The sequence below is a fragment of the Exophiala bonariae genome, assembly GCF_035927105.1.
Source record: "Exophiala bonariae strain CCFEE 5792 chromosome Unknown scaffold_30, whole genome shotgun sequence".
NCBI classification, from domain to species: domain Eukaryota; kingdom Fungi; phylum Ascomycota; class Eurotiomycetes; order Chaetothyriales; family Herpotrichiellaceae; genus Exophiala; species Exophiala bonariae.
Window position 1 is genome coordinate 256429 of NW_027042505.1, and position 25518 is coordinate 281946.

General features: G+C 49.2%; 10 protein-coding genes across 10 annotated transcripts; 5 read left to right on the forward strand and 5 right to left on the reverse strand.

The window, feature by feature from the left end:
- Positions 1-1034: 1034 nt before the first annotated feature.
- Positions 1035-1289, reverse strand: LTR84_008261 (uncharacterized protein; the record flags this gene model as incomplete). The annotated part of the gene is made up of 1 exon (XM_064851808.1): positions 1035-1289. The coding sequence occupies one exon, from the start codon at positions 1287-1289 to the stop codon at positions 1035-1037; it is 255 nt and encodes an 84-aa protein (XP_064702049.1).
- A 799-nt stretch (positions 1290-2088) lies between these two features.
- Positions 2089-2868, reverse strand: LTR84_008262 (uncharacterized protein; the record flags this gene model as incomplete). Its single annotated transcript, XM_064851809.1, has 1 exon — positions 2089-2868. The coding sequence occupies one exon, from the start codon at positions 2866-2868 to the stop codon at positions 2089-2091; it is 780 nt and encodes a 259-aa protein (XP_064702050.1).
- Positions 2869-4439: 1571 nt separating this feature from the next.
- LTR84_008263 (uncharacterized protein) lies at positions 4440-5479 on the forward strand (the record flags this gene model as incomplete). Its single annotated transcript, XM_064851810.1, has 3 exons — positions 4440-4607; positions 4864-5188; positions 5256-5479. 3 exons carry the CDS (start codon positions 4440-4442, stop codon positions 5477-5479), a joined length of 717 nt encoding a protein of 238 aa, XP_064702051.1.
- Positions 5480-6359: 880 nt separating this feature from the next.
- On the reverse strand, positions 6360-8389 carry LTR84_008264 (uncharacterized protein; the record flags this gene model as incomplete). The annotated part of the gene is made up of 7 exons (XM_064851811.1): positions 6360-6553; positions 6606-7002; positions 7062-7185; positions 7244-7662; positions 7726-7875; positions 7951-8073; positions 8120-8389. 7 exons carry the CDS (start codon positions 8387-8389, stop codon positions 6360-6362), a joined length of 1677 nt encoding a protein of 558 aa, XP_064702052.1.
- A 798-nt stretch (positions 8390-9187) lies between these two features.
- Positions 9188-11309, forward strand: LTR84_008265 (uncharacterized protein; the record flags this gene model as incomplete). The annotated part of the gene is made up of 7 exons (XM_064851812.1): positions 9188-9405; positions 9490-9697; positions 9782-9901; positions 9969-10043; positions 10099-10631; positions 10773-10897; positions 11191-11309. The coding sequence occupies 7 exons, from the start codon at positions 9188-9190 to the stop codon at positions 11307-11309; spliced, it is 1398 nt and encodes a 465-aa protein (XP_064702053.1).
- A 624-nt stretch (positions 11310-11933) lies between these two features.
- LTR84_008266 (uncharacterized protein) lies at positions 11934-13277 on the forward strand (the record flags this gene model as incomplete). The annotated part of the gene is made up of 2 exons (XM_064851813.1): positions 11934-11942; positions 12273-13277. The coding sequence occupies 2 exons, from the start codon at positions 11934-11936 to the stop codon at positions 13275-13277; spliced, it is 1014 nt and encodes a 337-aa protein (XP_064702054.1).
- A 4282-nt stretch (positions 13278-17559) lies between these two features.
- On the reverse strand, positions 17560-18162 carry LTR84_008267 (uncharacterized protein; the record flags this gene model as incomplete). The annotated part of the gene is made up of 1 exon (XM_064851814.1): positions 17560-18162. The coding sequence occupies one exon, from the start codon at positions 18160-18162 to the stop codon at positions 17560-17562; it is 603 nt and encodes a 200-aa protein (XP_064702055.1).
- Positions 18163-20534: 2372 nt separating this feature from the next.
- Positions 20535-21454, forward strand: LTR84_008268 (uncharacterized protein; the record flags this gene model as incomplete). The annotated part of the gene is given in 2 exon segments (XM_064851815.1): positions 20535-20540; positions 20552-21454. The coding sequence occupies 2 exon segments, from the start codon at positions 20535-20537 to the stop codon at positions 21452-21454; spliced, it is 909 nt and encodes a 302-aa protein (XP_064702056.1).
- Positions 21455-22719: 1265 nt separating this feature from the next.
- On the reverse strand, positions 22720-23409 carry LTR84_008269 (uncharacterized protein; the record flags this gene model as incomplete). The annotated part of the gene is made up of 2 exons (XM_064851816.1): positions 22720-23381; positions 23406-23409. The coding sequence occupies 2 exons, from the start codon at positions 23407-23409 to the stop codon at positions 22720-22722; spliced, it is 666 nt and encodes a 221-aa protein (XP_064702057.1).
- A 970-nt stretch (positions 23410-24379) lies between these two features.
- Positions 24380-25403, forward strand: LTR84_008270 (uncharacterized protein; the record flags this gene model as incomplete). The annotated part of the gene is made up of 2 exons (XM_064851817.1): positions 24380-24828; positions 24908-25403. The coding sequence occupies 2 exons, from the start codon at positions 24380-24382 to the stop codon at positions 25401-25403; spliced, it is 945 nt and encodes a 314-aa protein (XP_064702058.1).
- Between the last annotated feature and the right edge of the window lie 115 nt (positions 25404-25518).

Consider the following 25518-nt stretch of genomic DNA (forward strand, 5'->3'; position numbering starts at 1 on the left):
ATCATAGGCTATTAGCATGCTTCATCACCTGAGGTAGAGGACCCAAGTCTGGCTGTCCTTTCCAGTTTTGAGGGATTTCTAGCAATGCTGAGTAGTACCCAGGTTGACCATGTGCATACTTCTAAAATCCTCGCGACGAACAGACGGAGGCTGCGGACAAGGATGAGTTATAGGTCTCGATGTCTCTGGAGACTTGCAGCACAGTGTACGTCAGCGGGCAAGGTTTTGCGTTTCTCATAGCTCTGGAGGAACAACTACCAGATTGTGTACAGTAAAATTAAAGGGACGTCGAGGAAAGTTGAAGGATAAGCTCCAAGGGTAGACAACCTTGATCTTAATTCAAGTCTAGCGACTAGGCATTGAGCCTCTTCCTAGCTGTATCGGGGCTATGATAGGTCTTATCTAAGGTGATACCAGCGTTGACAGCCTTACTGCGGATGTGTTGCAAATGCTAGATTAAGCCGGGAAAGACCAGCTTGCTACAGCCAACGATCTGCGCTTGCCTACCAACCGTTCTCGCAGAGAAAGCTTTTCCGCTTCCTTTGTCTCTCGCCACAGCGATATCTCTTGATTCGATCTAGATCATATCCGTCTCGAGTAAAATGCTCTCCTATTTAGTGCCCTCCGCTAAGGTGTCATATGTAACAGTTTCTCTGCCACTGCAAGGCCTGCCACAAAACCACAGATAGCACAAGTTCAACAAGCGTCTCTGATCCTCCTTTTCAGATAGGCCCACCTCGACTTCCATTCAGATGGATATGAGAGAGAGAGAGAGAGCGAAGAGCTGCCCACAGCGGCCTTCTTGCCCACCCAAAGACTGGTCTGGGTTGATTCCACTGTCCGCTTTAACTGTAACATCCTCATCATAACTGAAACGGATTCTGTCACTTTGATTACGGCCACACAGTCAATCTCGACCAATTATCTCGGATCTTCCAGCCATTTAACCGAGATTAGCGTGCTCGGCGACTTATACAAGCCCTCCTTGTCGGTCAGGAATTCACAGTGGCCTCCCAAATGCCATGGCCTTATCCTTACTCCAATTGACCAGGTAAAAAGTCAGCTTGATAACATCCCGCAGCGACGCCCCGGCCGCCGCCAGATACGTCTTCACATTCTGGAATACCAGCCTTGTTTGGGTCTCGAGGCTCTGAGCGGCCACCTTGTCCAGAGCAGTAGATCATCCGCACACCCGGCGGCGTGAGACCGACTTGGGAGAACTCTGGGCCCTTGAAGAGCCCGGCAGGGTGCAGAATGGTGAGCTTGGTGTCTGAGAGGGCTTCTGACATAGTGGTTGTGACCGTGTGATGGGGGCGTTCTCCCAGACGGATTCAGACCGATGTACAGTGTAATCCCGTTCACTGGAATGAACAGAGGCGATTTAAGTCCTACAACGGGAGATCTCGGTCTCTACGGAGATAGGGGTTTCGAGAAAGTCTGATTAACTGCCAATGCTGATCTTGATCATAAAGAACCGCTTGTTCATCTCCTGAAAGACTGGGATAGGTTCGTTGCATATGCGTTGGAGGCACGTATCAATTGTGTGTTGGCTCGCAAGTTGCGGGGCTCTACCTCCGTCTACGGATTGAGATGTTGATATAGTGCACGAGTTTAAACCATGCAGATAACAGCGCTTAGATAGGGTCATCTATTCATCATAAACCGGTTTCATTCTAGCTAAATTGGGTAGTATCCTGGTATGCACGGTGGGAAAGCCGCAGGGCTGTTTTATAAGCACGGCTCCGTGGAGTATCCTTGAACCCCGTTTAACAGGACGTGGAACATCTATTAGGCGAGGGCTCAGAATTTTGATGCAATCATGCTTCGATGCGTTTCTGGGAGCTGGGACCTGGCAGATAGTTCGATTATGGGTACGATTTCGAGTAACGGGTGAAACTAGTAGAGCCCCAGCTGAGGCTATCCTTGATTGCGATTAGGGAACTCACAATCCAACAGGCAGGCACACCGAGTCTATTGAATCTCACTTTATATGTAGGCCTTGTGCCACAAGAAGCTGGTCGTAGTGGCCGTATCGTTCTAAAGAGAACGTAGCCGATCACAGAGTGTGTGCACACTGCATCGTCGGTTCTAGGTAAAGCAGAAGTCGACGGCATGATGTTTGACCATAGCATCGAGCCCTGACAGTCCAAAAGCTGACTCATCATCCCAAACCCACTCCAGGAGTTGAACTGCCAACCTCGAGATCCTGGAACGTGATGGGTCCTTCCGGAACATGATGCGCAACTCCTCCTGTATTGCACTGTCGCGTAAAAAGGAGCCGACCATCATCAAGGGCCAGATCATCGTGGTGGAGACTGTGGAGGACAAGATCCGCAACACGCAAAACATTTCTGGAATTATGCCCGCGATTTTGGCTTGTAGGACGTCGAGTTCTGAGGTGGCCGTGTGGAAGGAGGCGTGGAGGAAGATCAACATTGCTTGTTGATACATCTGCGCAACCATTACGAGATCCATGCTTTGGTCTTCTGGATCCTTGTCTACGAGAGGGTCCCTCGGTGGTTGCCAGCTGCGGATCGTTTGCTCGAGCTCTTGGTAATACTGGACGACCGTCTGGTCAGAACATTCTACTTCTGTGCGCTGCATCAGTCGGTTTTGGCGCAGGTCGCATACACGTGGGAATAGGTTGAACAGATCGAACCCGATGCCAAACAAGAAACCGCAGGTGTCGAAGTTGCCAACCAGGTCGAGCACACGAGAAATGGACGAAGGAAGGAAGCCATCGCTACCTGGGAGGGAGTTGAAAGTGCCTCTGCTGACGAGCTCCAGATATGCATACATTTCCAACGTGATTCCAAATATCTCGCGGTTGTGTGATATAGTGCTCGAAACTAACTCTGGGATGATCATAGCTTGGCAGGCGCGCAGGTGATGGAACGTGGCCCAATGGCGGCTTCCCCACACACGCTGTCCAACAGCTTTAGTTCATGGACCTGGCATAGATAGATGATATACGCAGTCAATCAAGTCTTTCAGGTCACTCACCTCGGCTAGACAAAGCAGTGTAATGGCCAATAGCAAAGAAGTCGTGTCGACCACGTCTCCATGCACCTTCTGCGTGATCAGGCGCTTGACGGAGCGTAAGGCTAGGGCAAATGAGCTCCACGTTGCGGTAGAGTTGCTTGCAGTCGTGCCCGCACAGCACAAATGGGCTCCGCTTAAGGCCAGTAGGGAGTACATAACTAGGTTGTCGGAGTGCGCCAGGGGCACCACATGTGTCAAAAACGGGTTGCGAATGAACGTGGCCGCTGGGATTCGGTGGACTGTCTCATGCAGGAAGTGCTCGTAAAGGATTCCAACATGCTCATTCTGGATGATGAGTGATGCTATGCTAGGATTGATGAGCAGGGACGGACACTCATCTTCTGACTTCGGAGGTACAACATTGGTGGAGATCAGATTTCTGTCGAGCTCGCTGGAGTGGTTCCGGGAGCGATTGCGTAGGTGGTGGTTTCCCAACAAGGTATTTGGGTCTGCTAAATGGGCTGCAACAGCCTTGTCAGCTGAGGCATACCCCCACGATGAGAGAAGCTGTCGTTTCCATGCAAAATGGTTTGTCGTGCCGCTGGAGTCTTTTCCCCGTGGCCACGAGCATACCAAGTCAACCCGTTGACATCCAGCACAGACCGGGCGGGTCTCGTCACACTTCTTGCGCCGTAGTCGGCAACAGAGGCACCCAGTCCTTGTGCGAGGCCGGTATGGGCGTAGTCTCTGTCTCGGAAGCGACATTGCATGGACCAGTATTGTACGAAGCGGCTACGAGGCTAGGAATCAGCAACGATAGAGAAAAACCCACTAGGAGATGTTCGCATTGTGGGAGATGCCGCGTGTTGGTCGCTGATTGCCCTGGGGTTCCTGAAAACGGTGGAAGTGACTGCAAATGAAGAGATTGGCAACGTGCTGCCCCCGTCAGCGAGAAGCTTCTTGAGAGATAAGGGCGCTTGGGTGCACGTGGTGTCGACTCGGGTGTGGACTGTGGGGCCAGATGCGTGTTGGTCTGCGACTGCCGCGGCTCGAAAGTTGAAAGATTACGCATTAAGGGCAGGGGCTGTAGCCGCTCTATGGGTGTGAGTGTGGAGGCAGACCAATCAGGGCCAATCAGGGTGCCAGTACGATCCGGTCCTGGCATCGGCCGCCCATAGTAATTTCGCTGGAGGATCTTTCCTTATAGCAGCAATCGATTTGCTTGATCGAGAATAGCGAGATTCCATTTCTACCACAAAGCGATACCCTTGAGAGACGATCTACGTGAGTACCTCGCCGCTGAATTAAGGAGGAACTTCAGAGCTCAGTCACCTTTGCTGCCATCATAAACTCATACCACTTACTGCGAATCCTCCCCACTTGTTACCACGCAATCTCAGCGCTTCTGTCACCGCTCGTCTTCCGAGACATCAGGAATGAGCGACTAATTTAACGGAATGTTCCCCAACCAGCAGCTTATGCGTGAGGCCAGCACGTCTGGACAAATGACCTTAAAGCCTAATATTGCGAAGATAGTGGCAGCGATGCCCGAATCAGTGGATGTGATCGTTGAAGGCGCCGGATTGAGCGGCCTCTCGGGTGCTGGTGCTGGAAGCCATTATCGGGTTGGCGGGAAGACTTGCAGTGTATCGAACGGAGGCACCGGTACTGTTGAGATTGGTGCAGCTTAGATCAACGAGACGACATAGAGCAAGATATATGCACTGGCTCAGAAGTTCGGCATCGAGTTGATATTGCAAAGGTGCACCGGGCTGGATCTGGTTGAACATGCCACCGGATGGACTTGGGGTGCATGAATACGCCACATATGGAGTTGGTATATCATCTCAGCTAAAAGTCTCTTACTTACAGGAAGTCTAGTTTACCGACGCTGACGTGAAAGAAATCGGCGTTTTCTATAATCACATCGACGACATCGGTCGTGAACTCGACCTGGCCGATCCATCAGCTCTTACAAATCCAGCAGAATTGGACACACTGACACAGGGAGAGTACTGCAACAAGACTTTTGGCCGCGACTCGATTGCCGCGGTAACGGCGAATGCACTCACTCGGGCGCCACTAGGGACAGAGTCCAGCGAGCTTAGTGTCCTGTTCTTTGTCGGATACTGCTGGAGCGGTTGCGGGCTGCATTCCCTCACGTCGGATGGGAGGGGAGGTGGGCAGTCTCTCCGGGCCAGACAAGGTGAGATTCCAGATATATACTCCAGCTTTATATGGCGCTGGCGAGATATTATCTACCAGGATGGCAGACGATCTCCAAGTCACTCGCGACCGGGCTGAAGCCTGGTGCGGTGCGACTGTCGACACCTGGCTCCAAGATCTCCTACGCCGGATCAGAAAGGTGCACCGTCACCTCTATCTCCACGGCAACGACCTACCATTCCAAAAAGGTCATTCTATCATGTCCGACGCCGATGTACAGCAGGATCGAACTCTCACCTTCCCTGCCCGCCATGAACACAAGATTGTCTAGGGATCACACATGGGCTGCACCTCGAAGATGATCCTAATCTATAACACTCACTGGTGGCGCGACTGGGAACTCTCTGGAGTCCTGAGCTCAGGTAAGGACCGCCTGCCTTTTCTCGGGACACAAGCTGCGGCGCAGACACTCAATTTTCCCTGACTTGCTTCCTTGTTGGCGACCTAGGAAGAGAATGGTCCAGGCTGCCATCAATCGAAGCGCGCAGGAAGCAGTTTCTCATTCATGTTGACACGCTTTTCGAAGTCCGTACGAAAAAGTTGAGCAAGTCCGTAGTTCCCCAGCCGATTCGTACCAGCGAGCATGAGTGGACCAAGGATGAGTGATGCCAGGGCGCCCCTAGCACGATACTGGCGCTGGGTCTGTTCCCTGAGGCAGCGTCCCGAGTGCGATGAGAGCCATGCGATATCTTACATTTTGTAGGCACCGAGAAGTTGTTAGTATGGCAGGGGTACATGGAAGGTGCGGTGCGATCGGGCGACGTAATGCAGTAGAAGTCATCGCAGCACTGAAGTAGCTGGAAGGAGTAGTCTATGTCAACGACAACGCTATATTGGAGTTGGTGGCAATTCTTGGGACTTCATAAATGATACACATGTTCGCCTGGAAGGAAATTATTATTTTTTTCAAGATTGTCCAGCAAGGAGGCAGGCTCACAGTGCACTTATGGCCGCAAGAGTGGGCGGAAATTATCCAGGGCGTGATGATATATGATCCCATCATCGACTACATCTCAACCGGACAGTCGTTCCAAGTATCTACCTGGTAGTTTTGGTGGAAGCCAAGATATCAGAGTGTCCTCCTCACCATCTTCGACAGATTCGTGAGCACTCGTGCCTTGTATTTGAACGATCAGCAGGTAACGAATACTTCACAACTTTCCCGAAATCTTCATGGGAACTCCGTCCTGGTTCCGAACCTCTCCAATTCTCGGCTCTCGGCCTAGATGAGCATCTTGAAGAACGTCATCCACGACTCTGGCCGCGGCGAGAACGGCCTCGTCGTGGTATCGCTTACCAACAAGTTGTAGGCTGACAGGGGCATCGACAAATCTCTCTGGCGCATCTGCATGCAGTCAGGTCAGCACTGCACATGTTTGACGCATATTGATGCTTACATTTTTCATATTCACGCGCATCGTCTGTATTCCTGGGTGTGTAATCCACCTCCACCTTGTCAAGCTCCTGGTCAACCCGTAAACCGCTAGGAAAAATCGCACCAGGCATGTCTAGTAGATTCCAGACTGAGGTATAGAACCAGTAATGGACGTCCCCGGCGAGCGGCGCGGTTCCTGGTGCCGACGGGCACAAGATAAAATCCACATTTCGCATGTTCATGACGGCTTGGTGTTCGATGCGGAATTTATCACGTTGCAGGGCTTTGGCAAACAACTCCCGGAGAGTGAGTTCCTTTGCCCAGGAGAAGGACCACTCGGTGAGAGGAAGGACGGGCTCACCACTTGCCTCAATCACTTCGCGCTCACAGGCAGCGCCGTCCGGGAAATACAGAGAATGCTGCCGATGTCGTCAGTCGAGTGGTCTCATCGTCAAAAATGAAACCACGCTCTACTTACTACTAGGTCGCCGATCTCCTTCCACTTGTACGGTTCCCAGCCAACTATATTGATACCGGCTTTCTGCAGCTTTTCTTTCGCGAAGTTCAAAGCCCGAGTCATGGGGGGGTGTGGGTGGACATTCCTATCACGACAGAAGGTCAGCGAGTGTGCTTCTCATCTCGGGAGGCCCGAACACTAACCCGTCATCCATCATCACTGCGATAGTATAGTTTTCAGGCAGTGGCTTCATAACCCATGGCAGGGGTATCATCATCGCATTGTAGTCCCATGGCTTAGCGTCCGACGCCACCTGGAGGAAGAGCTCCAAGTCGTCTATGCAGCTGGCAATTGGTCCTAAAGCCGTTGTGATTGCGTCGTTACCGACCTTTGGAGCCGTCATGCCGATGAGTGTGGTCCTCAATGCGCTGGGCTTGAATCCATAGACGCCATTAAAGGCTGCAGGACAGCGAATAGAGCCTCCAATGTCTGCTGCTACTCCGATTGGGGCGCATTTGAACCCGATCGATGCGCCTTCTCCGCCAGATGAACCCCCCGCGCTCAGGTTGCGGTTACTCGGGTTAACCGTGAGACCGGTAATGTTGTTACCGCTGTCGAGGTGCTGGAAACTCCGTCAGTGGCTGACCGTGGCTGACCGTGGCTCTCCTATCTACCCTGCACACACCATGACTGTCTGGGGCTGGTTTGTCCGGACATGGAAGACTGCTCCGGCATCACGAAGGATCTTGACGATGTGGGCGTCGTCGGCGGCAATGTGATCGACCCATTCGACAACGGCGGCATTGTGAGTTCGGCCTTTAAATGAAACCATTTCCTACATGGAAAGTAAGGCTTAGATATATATTGCACTACGCCAGCAGGATGACACAAGGGAGGGTGAGCCTGTTACCTTGACTGAGACCGGGACGCCGTGAAGAGGCCCCTTAATCTTCCCATACTCTTCAAAATATCGGTCGAGCCCCTTAGCCTGTTCCAGAGCTTCCTCCCACATGAATTCAGTGGCAAAGTTGATCTGCCATCGCGGTAAGCAAAGTCAAGACTGACATGAACCAACCTACGAGCTGCTGACCGATAGTGGCCCGCTTTAGAAATGCCGTCGTCACTACTTCGGCTTTCAGTCCGCCAGCCGCCATTCGCTTGACCAGCGCGCCAGCACTGAGCTCAGTGATCTCGTACTGCTCGGCCGGCATGCTTTCCTTAGGCACATCGAGGACATTAAGCCTTTCGACCACAGGAGGGTTTGGGAGCAGCCACTGTCGCGGGATTGAATCTTCCAAGATCTTCTTTCCCCTAGCCGCCTTGACCGTCCAGTGTTCGCTCGCCGCCATGCTTAATACCCTCCAACAGTGTTATCTGATCACAGAGAGAGAACTTGAAACTCGTATAGCGTAGTCTTGCAAATATCTTGAGGAGAGGACCGACCCGCTGAGCTGTTTTATTCTTAGCAACGTTCAGTCCACGATTGATCTGATGCGGGGGCGCGGGGCTGGAAATCGACACAACACATCCGTCGCTCTCGAAAGCACATGACGCATGCCTTTTCAAGCTTTATCTACCAGTTTCTCAGGCTGCACTTCTCACCGTTCATCTTAGGCGACGCGGGATTTTTGGGAATATTGAGTCCCATACGTGGCGGTCTCATACTCTGGACGGTGTTTGCGAAGGGCCTGCGAGTATTTTGGCTAATGGTAACGCTTGTCGACATGTTCTTGTTCGGCTGGGCAGCTTGTTGGGAGTTGAAGCTAAACGTTTAGCTATCCCCAGTAGGGTGATAGTACCTGTAGTTTGATGACGATAACAAATATCGAGCCGCCGTTATCTAGATTCCTTTGTCTAGGCGCCTTTATCTAGGCGCCTTTATCTCCCCTCCTACACCAGCAAGACAGCTTTCCTGTCTTCGACTCCTGCTCAAGTCCAAATCCGGGAACTGGCTGACTCGCTTGCTAGCTTAGCATCGCGCACTGTGGTTGGACAACCTTGTACAGCATTTGGTCCCCTCAGACCAGAAAGTTGATAAAGATCAGACGACGCCCACGAAAATGGGAAAACCAGATTCCCGTTTCTGAACAAGAAAGCAGGTGAAGAGTGGCGTGGAAGTATTTCTAGACGTATCAAGCCTGCTAACGATGATTACTCTGACGGAGCACGATTACCATGCCCTCGGCATCGACACGACGGCTGTCCCTGGCACCGAGCACCTTGTCGACTTAGATGGAACGATGCACACCAAGCATGACAAGAAGACCAAAGACATCGTCCTCTTGCCAACGCCGTCTGCCGATCCAGAAGATCCCTTGAACTGGTCTCCTCGCCGAAAGGCACTTCACATGGTTGGCTTGGCAACGTAAGTCTCCAGAGGCAAAGAAACCCATTCCTATGACTTGATAGCTGAGACGCAGCGCCTTGTTCTCGCTAACCAAATTTCCAGTTACTGCCTCTTCATCGGAACTGCCTTTGCGGCCATCAATTCTGTGCTCCCTCAGCTTCTCGAGTCCACCGACCTGACGCTCAACGAGCTGAATAATGGCACGGGGTACCTGTTCCTCTGCTTCGGCTGGGGCTGCATTTTCTGGCAGCCAATGGCCTTACAATTTGGCAAAAGACCCATTTATCTACTCTCTCTCTTGGGCTCATGTGTAAATTATCCGCCTTAGCATCGGGCCCCAGTGTGCGTCGAATGAAGACCGGTCTGTCACGCTGACACTTTATGATCTGTCCAGGCCGTCCAATTCTGGGCCCCATACGCCACAACGAGTGGCCAGTGGATTGCAAAGAACTGTATTCAGGGCTTTTTCGGTGCCCCGTTCGAGTCACTGTGCGAGATCTCAATCACGGACATAGTAAGGAGCCGAAGTGCACTGGAAACCACTGCTATCAATCAATATCCACTGACCAAGCTGTTTGTAGTTTTTTGCCCATGAACGTGGCCGATATCTTGGCATGTACGTCCTGTTTGCCAATAGCTCTGCCTCCATTGCTCCTGTGAGTCTCTCGTCTTCTGTGCTATCGGGGGCTCCGCCTGACGAAGAATCATCAGATCCTGGCTGGCTTCATTGCGGACGGCATGGGGTGGAAATGGGTCCTCTGGTGGCCGGCGATAAGCCTCGCATTCGGCGCCGTTGTAGTCTTCCTTATTTTGGAAGAGACCAACTACGACCGTAAGCAAGCACCGACCAGCGAGCCGCACACCCAAATTCAGATTCATTCCACACAGAAGTCCGTTGACGTGGCTGGTGACAACGCCGAAAAGAGCGCCGGAGCCACAACCACCTTTGAACCGGAAGTTGAACCTGCTTTGGTTGTCGAGTACAACAAGAAGCCTTACTGGAAGCGACTCTCGTTACTCGACAAATCACGCCCTAACAAGCTGTGGGTAATGTGTATACGACCTTTCCAGCTTTTATCTCTCCCAATCATAGTCTACTGCGGCTTCGCCAACGGTATTGCGGTGGTCTGGTCAACAGTAGCCCTTGGTGTCTCGTCCGTTATCTTGTCTTCGCCGCCCTACAATTTCTCGGCGACGAATAATGGTCTCCTCAACATAGCATCTCTTCTGGGGATCATCGTGGCGTAAGTATTCGATCTCCTTTCCCTCTCGCAACAGCCATCCTTGTAAGAGCGGTATCTGTATCAGAGGAGCTGACACCCCAACCTGGGATGGAAATATAGCTGCTTAGTCACCGGTATCGCAAGTGACAAACTCATGATTAGCATGGCCCGCAAGAGGAACGGTATCGCCCAAGCCGAGTTCCGCCTGTGGCTCTGCATCTTCCCGGCTATCGGTGTCCCTTTTGCCTTGATCCTCTTTGGGGTAGGAGCTACTCATCACGTGCACTGTAAGTCGATCGATCCAACTGCGAGTGTAGATCGGCTCTACTTCTACAGAAGTACTGACGAGAAGATACTGCAGGGTTCGGTTTAGCCTTCGCTTCGTTCTTCCTGGGCCTTTGCCTCACGACCGCAATCCTCCTCCCAATCATCTACGCTGTCGACACCTACTCACAGGTCTCGAGCGAGGCTCTAGTCAGTCTCATTCTAGTTCGCAACACACTGGTTTTTGCGATTAGTTTTGCAATCAGCCCTTGGTTCACCAATCTCGGGGTCCAAAACTACTTCTTGTCTGCGGCAGGCTTGGCCTTTGCTTGCGGTCTACTCTTCATCATCATGATGGTCTGGGGCAAGGATTTTCGACAACAGAGCCGTGTGCGCTACTGGCGGTATGCGGCGCAAAGAAAAATAGAGAAGTAAGAGGCACCTTTTAGCAGCATAGTCGGACACATTGCGATCACCATCTTGTTCCTTGATGCTTCTGCCATTCTCCATCGAGAAAATTGTGGGCAAACCAGGAAAATATAACGGACCAGACTACAATAGGCCGGTAGGAAGAGAACCAACTTGCACTAACTGCACCGCTCGATCATGGACAATATCCTGGTTGTCAGCGAGCAAACAGTTAGTTAAATCCAGATAAGGAGCTTAATGATAAAACATCTTGGCACCTCAGCCCCGGTCTCTCCTAACGACCGTGGGTGAAGTTTTCGTAATAATTCTTAGAAGGGCGAATATAGTTCGATGTTCGCCCAAAGCATGAGTGGAGATCAAACCGAAGTACTAGATTTTAAAGGCATGTTTTGGGAGAGCCACTTTCTTGCGGACTCTGAGAGCCTTGACGGAGCGGAAACATTTCAAGCGAGCAGCTAGACCTCCTGTGGGGGATCTTGGCAATTTGTAACGTTTGCGCTTTTAGTAACATATACGACTTGTATATTAAAAGCCAGTGGCAGTATACTAAGTTAGGGCTATCAAAAGTACTAGTAGCTAATGTGGGTCTTGGGTGGGCCAATAATCTGAGTAGGCAAATAACATGCACGAATGGAACAGGTTCTGGGGGTTTAATATCGAACAACTAGCTGGTACCTGAGCATGTCGACCGAGCTTAGAGAGCTGGGTTGGTATATAATCAAGCGATATTTCCATTTCTTAAAGTCCGAACTCCTCATTATCGATCAACTTCCTTGCAACCATTACCCGGCTAACCCCCAAACTACTTATCATTGAACTTTCTCAATTCTGTCTAGATATGGCCAAAGGAGACCCTCTGCAGGAGAAGGACCTGCGGTCCTTGTTTAGAACTGACGGCCTCATCGCCGTGGTCACTGGAGGAGGGAGGTGTACGACTACCACCACCAGGCTCGTAACCAAGGATTCCAGCTTTTGAATGAATTGAAATTCAATTTTTCTACTAGGAACTTTGAGAAAACTGATTTATCTTCATTGAGTCAAGCAGGGCTTGGTCGATTCATAGCACGGGCACTGGCGCTTAATGGTGCTGCAAAGGTGTTCATCCTCGGCCGCACTCAGTCGTCGCTGGACGATTGCGAGGCCTCGGTGTCGACGAAGAATATCATCCCCGTCCGATGTGACATCACATCCTTGGAATATGTATCGGCGGCAGTCTCGCGAATCTCGAACGAGGCAGGACAAAAGATCAACTTACTCGTATGCAATGCCGCGATCGAGGGGCCGACGACTCAGGTCTTACCCCAGACAGGGGCCAGCATTGCCGAGTTTGCCAAATCACTGGTGGCGGTCAGCCTCGTCAACCAGGCCGAGTGTTTTAGGACCAATGTCGCTGCAATATGGAGTTTAATCGCTAGCTTCCTCGAGATGCTTGACGCAGGGAACAAAGCCCAGGATGTGGGCTGGAGTAGCCAGGTTATCAACCTCGCCAGTGTGGCCGGGTTCATGCGGGTCTCGCCTGGAGCCTTCACCTATGCGCAGAGCAAGGCCGCCGTGACGCACATGACGAAGCAATTGGCTTCGACACTGGTGCCATATAATATCAGGGCTAACGCGATCGCCCCTGGAAGTAAGTCACCACTCACTCGCTCCATCGCCATCCTGGTTGATTTCATATCCCGTCCAACGTTAAATAATATGTTAGTGTGTCCAGAGGAAATGACAAACCACTGGGTTGAGAAGAAAATTATTTTGCCAGAGGAGTATCCCGGTGGAAGGTTTGGTGATGAGCTGGATATGGCTGGGGCGATCCTCTTCCTCGCTAGCCGCGCTGGAGGATACATAAACGGAGAAATCCTACTTGCGGACGGCGGAAAATTAGGAACTGTTCCCTGCGTCGTATCAGACTCGTTGGACAACAGAGATCTGAAAGTGAAGAGTTTAGAGATCCAAAATTGTATGCACCTCACCAACTAAAATAGGTCTGTTTAGCTTTCGAAAAGATCTAGCTGGCTAGCGCTCTTAATCAGTCAAGAATCTTGTCTAGGTGAGCATCTTATGTAGCTAACCAGAGTTCAGCGGCAGCATCTCAAAATTATCGGCTACCACGCTTCGAGTAGGGTCTTTTCCCTTATCTCACGTAATGTGTCACTGGTGATGACCTAATGACCTATGTGGATAGACAATCGAATTCAACTACTTAGTATTTCTCTACTCGTTAATTGTGGTTCCGACCATGAAAGATTCATTATTCAGCTAATACTTTTGTCCCTGTGTTGTTGGCAGTGATCGGAGAGGGAAGTTTCCCACCCTAGGTCAACCCACGTAATGGTTCTCCGCGACTATCTTATGTAAGTTTCGAAGCGTAGGTTACTAGTAGTATTGCTCGCCAAGATGCCTCATGACAGTAATTATAAGCTTTAGATATGGATAATAAGGAAATCTGAGAATGTATTAAATTTCCCAGCTTATCGATCTTAAAGGGCCAGCTAGAGGTTTTGGATTAGAGACATATTTCCCGCCTCTCCTTCTCCGCCATGGATGCCAACTGCTCAATGCGACAGCCATTATACCAGATAGTGACGCACATGAGGCATCCTTCGAGGAGTAAAAATCCTGGGATTGCTAGAGGTCGATACTCCCACAGCGCGAAGGGAAGGCTGACTGGTGCGGAGGCCATATGGAGCAATCCATGGTATGATGAGAGAATTCTTACAATACTATTGCGGACCCCTTTATGAGTGCCTTCGGTAGATGGTTCTTTGTTGTCGACCAATTTATCCAATGGCATAGCGGCGGACTTGCCTTGGAAGCGATGGCTGGAACAGCTCTTTTGATGCTACTTCAGCACAACTAAAGCGTAATGGACCCGGTGTCGGCGCTAACATGACTTTGTCTTAAGGCCACCTCGCGTTCAAGCGGATAAAGAGGTTGCATGTCTGGACTGTGACTGATGGCTTAGCAGGGTAATTCGCTCCGAATACTCAGGTTAGATCAAATTACAAAGGGCCAGCTTGTCCTGTGGACGGACTCCAAAGCACGTCTCAAACTGGTGGTGAATGAGACATTCTTCCGTACCCAAGTATTGGTGCTGTCACGCTCCTTGATGGGGATAGGCCGGAAAGGACAATACCTTCTCACCCTACCGTTCAGCTATGGCTGAAATTCTTCTCAGTTCAGAGCCTAGGGATATGGCTACCTACGGTTCAGTGTATGGTCTTTCAGACAATTTCACTACCTCAATACGCAGTGGTCAGTGGTCGAAACTTGAGTGGGGCCTTGTTACGTTTCTGGCGACTAGTAATCTAAGACGATTATGGAAAAAGCTTGGTTCAATTACACGAGTGATCAAAAGAAAAAACTCTGAGGGTGGATGCTTTATCATCACGAAACAAGATTTCCAGCCCACTACCATCGATGGTTGAGTCTCATTCTTGCCAGTGTGACAGTAATAACATGTAGAATACTGGTCAGTAACCAGGCACTCTCAAATTCGATTCCTGTGTTTCAACCCAGGCACAGCAGACCTCTTGTCTTGGTACCGACATCATGATGATGATGGACCGAACCTACCCTTTGCGTCACTCGTGGATTTTTCTGTCAACTGTCCCTCTGCAGTCACGCCTGTTGATCTTTGTGGACTTTGCGACCTGCAGGCGCTCATCGAGATCATTCGTGGTTGTTTTTTCTCCCAGGTGGGGGGGTTGTGGTTTGGCCTCCGATGGTTTGGGACTGTTCATCACTCCCACTGCAATGCTTTCTGAAGAAGCTGGTATAGTCTCCAAGGTTTTCAGCGACTTTGTATATGCCATATAAATAAATTATCCGAGCCAGTGGAGTAGCTCAATCGGTCGAAGAGCGGTTTGATTCTTTTGAAGACTTCGAGCCAACGGTTTGACGAGTGTTTTTTCAGTTGACAAAAGTCCGCTACTGGCCGTCTTCTCTGGTGTTGAGAAAGAAATCGTATCACTTAGATGACAGACCGAGAAGTTTCCCAGGGTGGATGAAGTTCATCAGCAACAAAGCAAGAAACATGGGAGTGGCGTCAAAAACATAAACTAGCCACTCGTGATCATCAAAGTATTTGCTTCGAGAATCACCTTCAGGAGCGGTGAATTCGACAAGCCGGTAGATGATTCTGTACTATATCATGTTCATATTAATGTTCGAGAGCGACGTGAATGGACAGAATTGGAGCATACCGAGATGAGCAACAAAGACAGCTGAACAGAGTTCACTTGTAGCCTTGCTCGATAGTACGTCGTCGTTGGGGGTAAACGTTTCTTGAGTTTGGAGATCAAGCGCATCGTCAGGCAGAAAAAGTAGATAATTAACGCTTCTTGGAAGAGAACACCTGCTGTGACAATGTGGAGACCTCGTTTTGCTGTTTTTGGCGCCTTCGAGAGTGAGAGTAAACCGCCACCAATCTGGACAAGAAATGAACTGCCGTGCGCATTAGAAATTGTTTACGCTAGTCACTCCAAGAACTGAGGACTCTCACATTATATCAAAAAAAAAAACAGTTTACCCAGAATCGTTCCCTTCAAGCCAAAAACTCGTCCATGTGGAAGGAAGGCTTTGACGATTCGTGATATGACCATATAATCGAACGCGTTGATACAGATAGGAGCGATCAGAATCAGCAGAAAGGATGCGTCGTAAGATCCTTTTTGCGTGGGATTCCTAGCTGAGTGAATGCGCAAGATGTAGGCAGCCGTTTCCCAGAGCGCGCCGACGAAGACGACCATGCAGAACCATAGACGACTTCGAAAGGCTTGTGCGATGTGGACCAAAGTCGTAAGGAAGAATATTATGGCAAATACTGCTGCTGTCGGAACAGATGGGCAATAGCTCCATTGGTTCTTCGGGTCCGAAGATGCTAAGTGATGTCAATCGCGAGCCGTTTCCTTACATTGCGCTTGAAACATACATAGACAGACGGCAGAAAACATTCTGATACCTTTCACAGTGATTGTCGAGCACGGTCGTACTTTGTGGAGATCAATACGAGAAAAGGTGTATATGGTGTACTGTTCTTCTATTCGAGATGATAATGAATGCTAAGTACTGCAGTAGACAGATCTATACGGAAAGAGCAGTCTATATACTGCTTCATCCGAGTCATAACGCCCTGCTGTGCCATTTTGTGTCAACCAGACTACCGTCATTGTTTGCTATAGACCTGTCGCGGCGAGAAGCATACCAGCTACGGAACAAGCGTACGTGTCCTCGACGAGTGGGGAAAACTAGCATTACTTTTCAAGACAATACAGCTGCTGTCGTGGCTGAGACTTTGGCTCAGCTGCAGATCTATAATTGCATGCGCGAAGATCAATCTCAGGCATGTTATGAAACAGGGCACTAAGTGCGTTTCTGGATACTGTACCCAATGCGGGCATACTCGTGTCTCGCATTTTTTGCTGGAGATTCCCCTGTCATACCCTTAAATTTGAACCGATGTTACTAATCGGCAAGACGTGGACTTTGCCGAGTACCGATACTGAACCACAAAAATACAACTGAATACGTTTCGGCTGACCCGACCCCAAGTGGGTATATAAATCGTCAGTGACGTAGGGAAGAACTTTCACTCGCTGAGTCAGAGTATCATGGCGGCCTGGCTCACACCGAAATGGAACCAAGCTAAACTTAAAAGCAAGGTCGAAGTAAATTTCAATGTGAGGGGAGCTAGAGGGTCTGCGCGCTCAGTCGCTAAATTTCCAAACTCCGATCGACACCCGGAGTTGCCAGATCCGTCAATTCGTTGGCCGGACATGGACTTTCGGATGATCTTGTCAAGAGAGCAGGACCCTCAGGGTGATGCTATCTATTTTGCTTGATACGAGCAGTACCAGCTGATTGGGGAATTGCGTCAGTGATTTTCACAATCGACCATGTTTTGACGAGTGTGCAAAGACTGAAGAGAATCTTTCAAGCGTTCCTTTTGACAAGTGATTGCGCGAATTAGAGCACCTGGAGTATAACATCTGACTCCCGCTAGTATTAACATCCTGCGAGAAGAGAAGAAAAGCTCTTTTCAGCTTGCATGTCAAGTCAAGTGCCACGACTGCTTAATTTACGTAGCATTACTTCTACTGCCAGGGTCCTAATGCTCCGCTTTACTCAAGAGGTCTATAGACATGCGCTGGCTGAATCAATGCTTGATTTGACTAAATTATCGTAAGCCCATAATATCTATTCTGCCGAAGCGCCACTATTGTGTAAAATAAAAGATTCTAAACACAACCCCTTCTTATATCTACTTACTCATGAGATCTCTGATCAAATTACCCTTTCCCTTCTTATCCTTTTGACCCGATTTGCCTCCCATAAGCCCCATACTCATAGCTTGTTGAGCCAACATGTTCATCATATCAGCCCTATTTCCACCTTGTAAGTCTCTCGGATCGTCCATCATCTCTTCTGGCTCCACAAAACCCTGCTGTCTGTTTTGATTCTGTCGGGTATATTGAGGTGGAGGCGCAGATGCCGAGCGCATATTCGTGGCATATGCATACTGCGGCCGATTTTCAGTCCATTCTTGGTCAGAATATTGTAGTCCGGTGTTGTAAGCTTGATCTTCCAGATATATTCTCTGTCGAGACTCATTATTGGAGTAAGCTGGGTTGTATTGTGTTCGGTCCTGCATATCACGAGCTTGAGGAAGATATCTATGATTCATCTGGCGATTGCTATTTTCATCGGGTCGAGAGTAGTACTGGTCATAGTCTCGGTCTGAGTAGTCGCGACGTGAGCTCATGCTATTCTTGTTGTTGCTGCCGTGGGACTCTGCAGCTTTGGCGACCTGCTTGATGCCATACATGGCAGCGCCGCTCATCATAGCTGTCTTGAGTATTCCCATTTTTTAGTGTGGTTGGATTTCGGGATGTTATTGGGTTGTGTTAACGGTATGAAGAATGGCGAGTGATGAAGTATGAGGAGTGGTTTGAACGTACATTGACAAAAGGTGTAGCGTCCCTCAGTATTTATGTGTTCTTATGTTGCTCTTCAGTTTCAGCGTTGAGCTTCAACCTCAAACTCGTCAGATTAAATCTGCGCCTTTTTCCTTACGTCAATATGAGCCTCCTGCTATGTAGGGAGCGCAACGATGGTATTTTTTAGCATGTCAGAAAAGCGGCCATCTGCTTGGGCCCGCGCAATTACATCGTTGTTCCGACTTGACAGGACGCGTGTTTAGACTCGATCCGAAAACTTACCGAGTACTAGCTGTCCTTCGGATTCGTGGATTCACCCTGCGCTCTGACATTCAGTCAAAGCCTCACAAGCAGGGAAACCATGGTTAGCCGGTTAAGGTTGGACGGCGTAAGTCTCCCTGCACTAGCGCCGAGTTGCGTTCCTCTTTGAGTCTAATGAGCGGAAAGCTTCTGACGCCTGCTGAATATTCCTCCGAAGTCATACTGACTGTTATTCTCTGCCGAATCTACTGCTCTTCAGTAAGGCGTTATATTCCAAGATGTCAGAGATCCTCCGGTTATACGAGATTTAGAGTTCATGTCGAAGCTTTCGTGGCTGCCTTGGCCACAAGTAGACCTTCCAGAAGCTCTGCCCTACTCAACACTTTTTGATGGATCCTCTGGCAGCCTTGTGATTACGAGGGTGATCATGTTACAGGAATATTTGGGTGATTGCAGCACACCCGATAAAATTTGACCTTTGAGGCCGCTCAGGGAAGGCAGTGTGCAACGCAAACGACCTCAGGATCGCAACACCATCTTGACGATGGTGTGCTGTGGGAACCTTGAGATTAGTCACAGCGTTGCGTCACTTAGACAAACAACGTCTGTATCACAAAATCTTGATTCCACAAGATTGGACTACTCCTCGACATCATCCGAACATAGGCCTGGACGTAAAACCATGGTATCTGACGACATCAAACTCCCAATCCAAACGCTCTTCTGTGCATGCTCAGGGATCGAACTTTAATGCAAACGCCATTGAAAACCATCGCATGGCTAGTCTGACATACTGTAGGGCTTGAAAACATCGAACTCGCATTGTCGGAAATCTCACTATTCGTGGCTTGAAAGCATTGAGCTTGGCAGAGGTGGGTGATTGTGACAATCGGGAAGAGTAATGTAAAGACTAGTGCTAGAGCTACGGAGGACGATTACCTCATCTAATGGCTACAGCCGTGGCTTCTCGTATCTATCAGTCGTTCCACTCTGGATCTCCCTAGGCAGCTGATAACGATGTGTCTGAAATTAACTTGCGGTATACGGTACCTGGTGTACACAGATGGCCATAGCTACTAGTACTCGTTGGGGAAATCTGTCTTCCGCACCAATTCAGCAGTACAGAGCACGAGTAAGAGATAGGTTCGCGAAAATTCTCTGCAGAAGTTTCTAAACCTCAGGATGAACCGGGACGGCGAGAAACTCAGGTTAATCATTCGAAATCTCGAATAGTTCATGTGAGTTTGACAAAACAGGAAAGTCGCCGGAATGATGTGCATTCCTTTCCACAACATTTTCATTGTCCACCAGGTAAGAAGATGCCGGAGCAAAGGCTCTATTTCTCGACAAGCCTGCCACGATCGACAGACACATCCAATGGCTATCGTTTGACTTATTGGGATTATGGTACTCTGTCATCTGCCGCAACACCGAAGGCTTCACTAGTCATTGGGCAACATAAAAGTCCCTCCGAGCGTATTGACGCGGTAGTGGAGTTCAATGCAGCTCGCTGTCATTTAAAATTTCAAGGCAGTGCATCTCCGAGTGCTGGGTATTGCGCGAAATCCCTAATTTGGTATGCACCTCGTTCAGTCGATACCTACCGGATCGGGTATGATACTCGCCAGGTACCAACCCGACGGGGAAGTGATAGTGCTTACGTATTCACGATGCCCTGCATGACCTGCACACTAAGGTCTGAGAGCCACAGCTGAGATAGTGCTGGATTCTACTTAGCACGTGTGGTCAAAATCCTGTTCGGGTTATGTTTGGTCTCGTAGGGTCTTCGAAGCAGTCCCAGGACCAAGCGATCGATCAAAGACTATAAAGCTGTGGCTTGTCGCTCCTCGAAGCAAATGGACACAATGATAAATTCTTAGTCCTATTACCGAACCAACCAATTATTACATTTTGGCAACTTTCGTTCCAACTTTTCAGATTATTTCTGCTACTCTCTCAAATCATGGTCAAGTTCACCTACGCTGATGGGGTCGCTGTTTGGAAACTGATATACTATATACCGTCACTTCTAGCCAGCATGGTTGTGGTTTACAGACATGGTTTCACAAAGAGCTCGGGCTGGATCTATCTTACGATATTTTGTGCGGTTCGAATTGCAGGTTCAGTGGGTCAGATGGTCCTGATATCGAGCCCGAATTCCAATGGAGCAAGCACGACGGCACTGATATGCTCTGTACTGGGGCTATCACCATTACTGCTGGCTTCGCTCGGCCTCTTGGCTCGCAGGTGAGTTCACGATTGTGTTCTGCAGAAGGTAGTGCTTATAGTGATTTTAGCTATTATTCTATACTTCGGCAACCATGGAGCACAATATTCTCTCTACTAGTTCTGAGACTTGTCCAAATACCTGCTGGTGTAGGGCTCATACTCTGCATTGTCGGAGCTACGAGCGCAAATTCTCCGGCCGAAATCGACGATGAGGGCTCTGTCAAGGTTGGCGTCATATTGTTCACCGTGGCGTACGCTTTACTATGCCTCTTGTGCGCCTTCGCCTCTATTGTGGCCCGCAGGACCAAGCGTGGGGAACGGTCAATTATTATTGCCGTGGCTTTCGCGTTACCATTTCTGTTAGTTCGTGTTATATATTCTCTTATCGCAGCATTCAGCCACAATATCGACTTTCAACCTGGATATGGGTCTACAGCAGCGATCACGATTTCCCTATTCATGGAAGTGCTGGAGGAATGTGCAGTGGTACTCCTATATCTTGCAGTTGGACTGAAACTTCCTGCGGTACCGATAGCGGATGCTGCAACGGGTGAAAAACTGGCATACAGATTTGGACGAGGAGACTTCACTGGAGGCAAACTGGGATTACTTTCCCTCGGTGCCGCTGTGATTTCTGGAGGAATCAAGAAATCTAAGTCTAGCAGAGATAAGCATGCCCCACAACAAGATGTTGCGAGAGGGCGAGCGTCCACACAACAGTGGGCATGATTGTGGACGGAACTGGAGCTGCAGTTCTACAGAATGCAAGGATGAAGAATGGGACTCAAATGGAGCACACGGTTCGGAGTGTACACTTGTACGTACTCGATGTCTATAGACCAAAACTTGTATGGACTACAACAATACGCATCGGTAGCCGAACGCAGGAGTAGATGGTGTGCCAGCCACCGTGGCCATCAAAGTATCATCTGCATATTCCACCAAGTAGGGTATGTCACCAGGGCGGAATGTCTACTAGACAGATTTCTGCCGACCGAATACATAAGATAAGTCCCCTGAGCCTTTGCGTACAATGCTATCTTTGGACGAATCGTGCCCAGATTTGGGCGTTTCGAAGTTTTTCGGACCTTGATGATCTTAAATCGGGTCGTTCGGCGAGATTCAAGTGAAGAAAATCTCGGGCCTGCCATGACCTGAGGATACAATGCGGCAGAGAAAATGCTTACTTTTATACTTAAATCATGGTGAGAAACCACCAAGGTTGGATCAAAGCCGAGTGACGACGGACGACGAAAATTAATGGAAGGATGATGGGAGGCGCTCTCTTCCTAGTGAAAAACCCTCTCATATCAACATACATCACTCATTGATTTGCAGTCAAATGAGATATCTATCTGTCATGATACTGGAATTACTTGAAAGGTGGCTACTTTTAGCGACTACCGAATGGTGTTGGCCTCGAGTTGATGTTCCAGCAACTGAGGAGCAGGTCCTGGAGAACTCAATCAAGCCACTGAAAGTTTACAGAAAAACAGGACTAGGTGGGCCGCCTCATAGCAGAGCGGTCATTACCGAGATAAGGTACCGAGGGTGTCTTAACTACTCAGTCTCGCAGCCCGTCTAAGATTCTCCGCGAGAGCGTGAGGTTCAATCCAGATTGCATGACGAAGAAACTGGAACGAAATAGGTTAACATGGCTCAACGATACCTGCTGACAGAACGAAACATACTTGCAAGACTCATGTAGAACAGCATTTGGATTCGTCAGCTGAAGATTATATCGACGAAATAATGTGGGGATAAGCTGTCAAGATGAATTGTAGGTTAGAGTAGTCGCTTCAATTGGGAAAGAGTTGGGCTGCCTGCCCGTGACACTGACCTTGGACATTTCCATCCAACTAATGTCTATTCAAGATAAGCGAGATCCTATCAAGGCAAAGCAAATATTAGGATCTTACTCCTGCCAAGGCACATTCTCGCGCCGGAGCCGAATGCGAAGAAAAATCGGTCTGCGGGATAGGCAATTAGCTTCCTCAAGGCAACTCGAAAGTCTCAATCGACCTACGCAAATCACCTGTCTCATCTTCCAGCCACCTCTCGGGGCGGAATTGGTCAGCATCCCGACCATATACGTCCTCACTATAGTGCACAGCCCAGGGATTGGCTCCGATGATAGTCTGCATTGATTTAGCCGAGTTTGTGATACCTCTAACCATTTGGATCAACTTTACCTTCTCTGGAATGAAATGTGAATCGATACTGATACCACCAGCGGGTGTGGTTCTAGGCAAGCTCATGCCAACTGCAGGATGGAGTCGCAGTGCCTCATACATACAAGCTTGCAAGTATGGCATGTTCTTTGACTGCCAGACTGTAACGACGGCGAAAGAATCTTCCCCTGACATTACTGTATCGATCTCCTCCAGCAGCTTCTCTTTGCATCGACTATTTTTAAGAAGATAGTAGATGACCGCTCTTAGGGAGATGGCCGTTGTATCACTCCCAGCATTGATATTGCTCGAGGCCATGGAGATAACGTCGCTTATGTCCATTTCAGATTGTTTGTTTTCCTGTACCTCGAACAACTTACTCAGAATATCGTGGCAATTTCCGCCCGCGTTTTTTCTGTTATGGACTTCATGCAAAGTATAGTCACGAATCTTCCCGTGTCGAGCATTGACGCCAAGCAAGTTACCTGTTACAGGCTCGAAGAACTTACACATCTGGTATACCCAAGGTACCTGCCCGAGCCAGCATCCTGAGTGCAAAACCGACTTAATCTGCTCAAATATGCCATCGTCGTTTTGAGCATCCATGAAACCAAAGCGTCGTGAGAATGTTACTTCACCTATCACGTCTAGCCTATGTCAGCATTGACTCTAGGGGAAAAGACGGGTTGAAACGGACCGAATGCAAATAACTGCAACCATCTTCCCATGTCGACTTCTGTGCCTTGCAATTCTTCCATCTTTACCATAAAATGGGAGACTGCGTTGGCGACGTATGGTTCAAGTTCTTTCAATGAATCGGCTGAATAGATACGACTCACGAGTCGTCGCTGCTGGCCATGGATAGATTCATTCGACTCGGCAAACAAGTCGAATTTGCGTTGGCCCTGAAATACACTGTACCAACTGCTTTTGCGAAATTTTGTTCCTGGCCCTGTATTTAATTTTCAGCTCTTTGACCAGATGCATCACAGGGGTCCAACGAGCGACAGACCGTAGATTTTCTTGATAGTTGCTGGATCCGTTACAGAAACCTCATTGGGTGCTATTCGAACGATCTGCCCATATCTCTTGTGGAGTTCAATCATTGTGCGGTGTATTTTACCTGCGCGACTTTGCTGCACCAACCATAATCGAGTAAAACTTGCCACGAATGGCCCTGGAACCCCTGCCAATGGTGACAGAAATCGATAGTAGAAAAGACATAGAAGCGGAAGAGCAATAACAAGGCATATTGCAGCAATGGCATTGAATGAAAGCAACTCGCTGCTAGAGGGCAGTTGCTCAAATTCTGGTAGTTTCCTCATTTTTCCGTAGTCCAAGTCCATGCTTGCTATTCGGCACAACAATTTACCCTGAGATGGTAAGGATAGTATCACCAAATTTCAAACAACAATTTTGAAACGCAGCACCCCAGGAATAATTAGCTCTTGGTGGTCAACCTTCTTCAGCGACGGAAATCATGATGGCTTGTCTACTAGCGAGCGAACACTATAACACAAGCATCGGCTCTGGCGGCGTCTTGGGCGGCAATAAAGCCGAACTTGACCGCGAAGTACTGAAGCCCGGATTGAGAGCGCGCCTGTCGCGGCGTTCGGCAGTCTACAACCGAAGCCCGAGCTCAGAAAGCGATGTTTGTGAGATGTTGCTGGCGCTCAGTAGGGTTCCACGAAGGAGCCTGCGGAGTCGGATTCTCTCCGCAAGATATTTCAATCGTTCCTCGAGTTCCACGGCATTGATTCCCCCTAGAATTCGTGCAAAAATGGACTCTCAGAGATTGGAGCATGTGCTGGACGACCTCGAAATCAAGTCACTACTTATCCGTGAGCGCTACTATCGCGACACTTGCCAATGGGACAAGTTGAGGAGTTGTTATCATCCTGATGCTTCCAAAACATTTATTGATATCTCCTGGTAGGTCCAGATTCTACGTTAAAGATAGGCAATCTGTTGCCAGCGACCCACAATTTAACATACTTCTCTCAAAATCTAGGTTTACCGGTGACATTGATGGGTTTGTGACAGGCTCTCGAGCCATGTCACAGGGTGGTGTGGGTGCCATACATACAATCAATCCTGTCGAGGTTACCATACATGGCAACAAAGCACTATCAGAATCAACCGGGAATATTCAGATACGCACTCAACATGAAGGCCAGGAGTATGACCTCGTCTCCTGGACCAGGTTCATTTCACGGTTAGCGAGAACACCACATGGCTGGAAGCTTCTGACACTAGATGTTATCTATGACCGAGACACCCTCACTTCAGTGGTGCCCACTCAAGGGAGTGTGATCAAGCTCAATGATCTTGGACGACGGAAGAGCTACAGATGTGTGTCATGGGTTTTATCCGAACGAGGATTCCAAATCAAGCAAAGTTTGCCTGGGACCGATTGGCCAGAGTCGATCACTAATCTCATGAATTCCGCCAACCACTGGCTCACTGGAGGGGATGGTGTCATAAAGGCTGATGGACTAGTTCTCTGAATTTTCTTAAAAGTACCAAGAAGCTGGTAGAGTAGATCAGATTCTGGGAGCACTCCATGTCTTCCTCAGAGATAACTTCCTTGCATTTACCATATCTCAGCCTTGGCATTGCTTA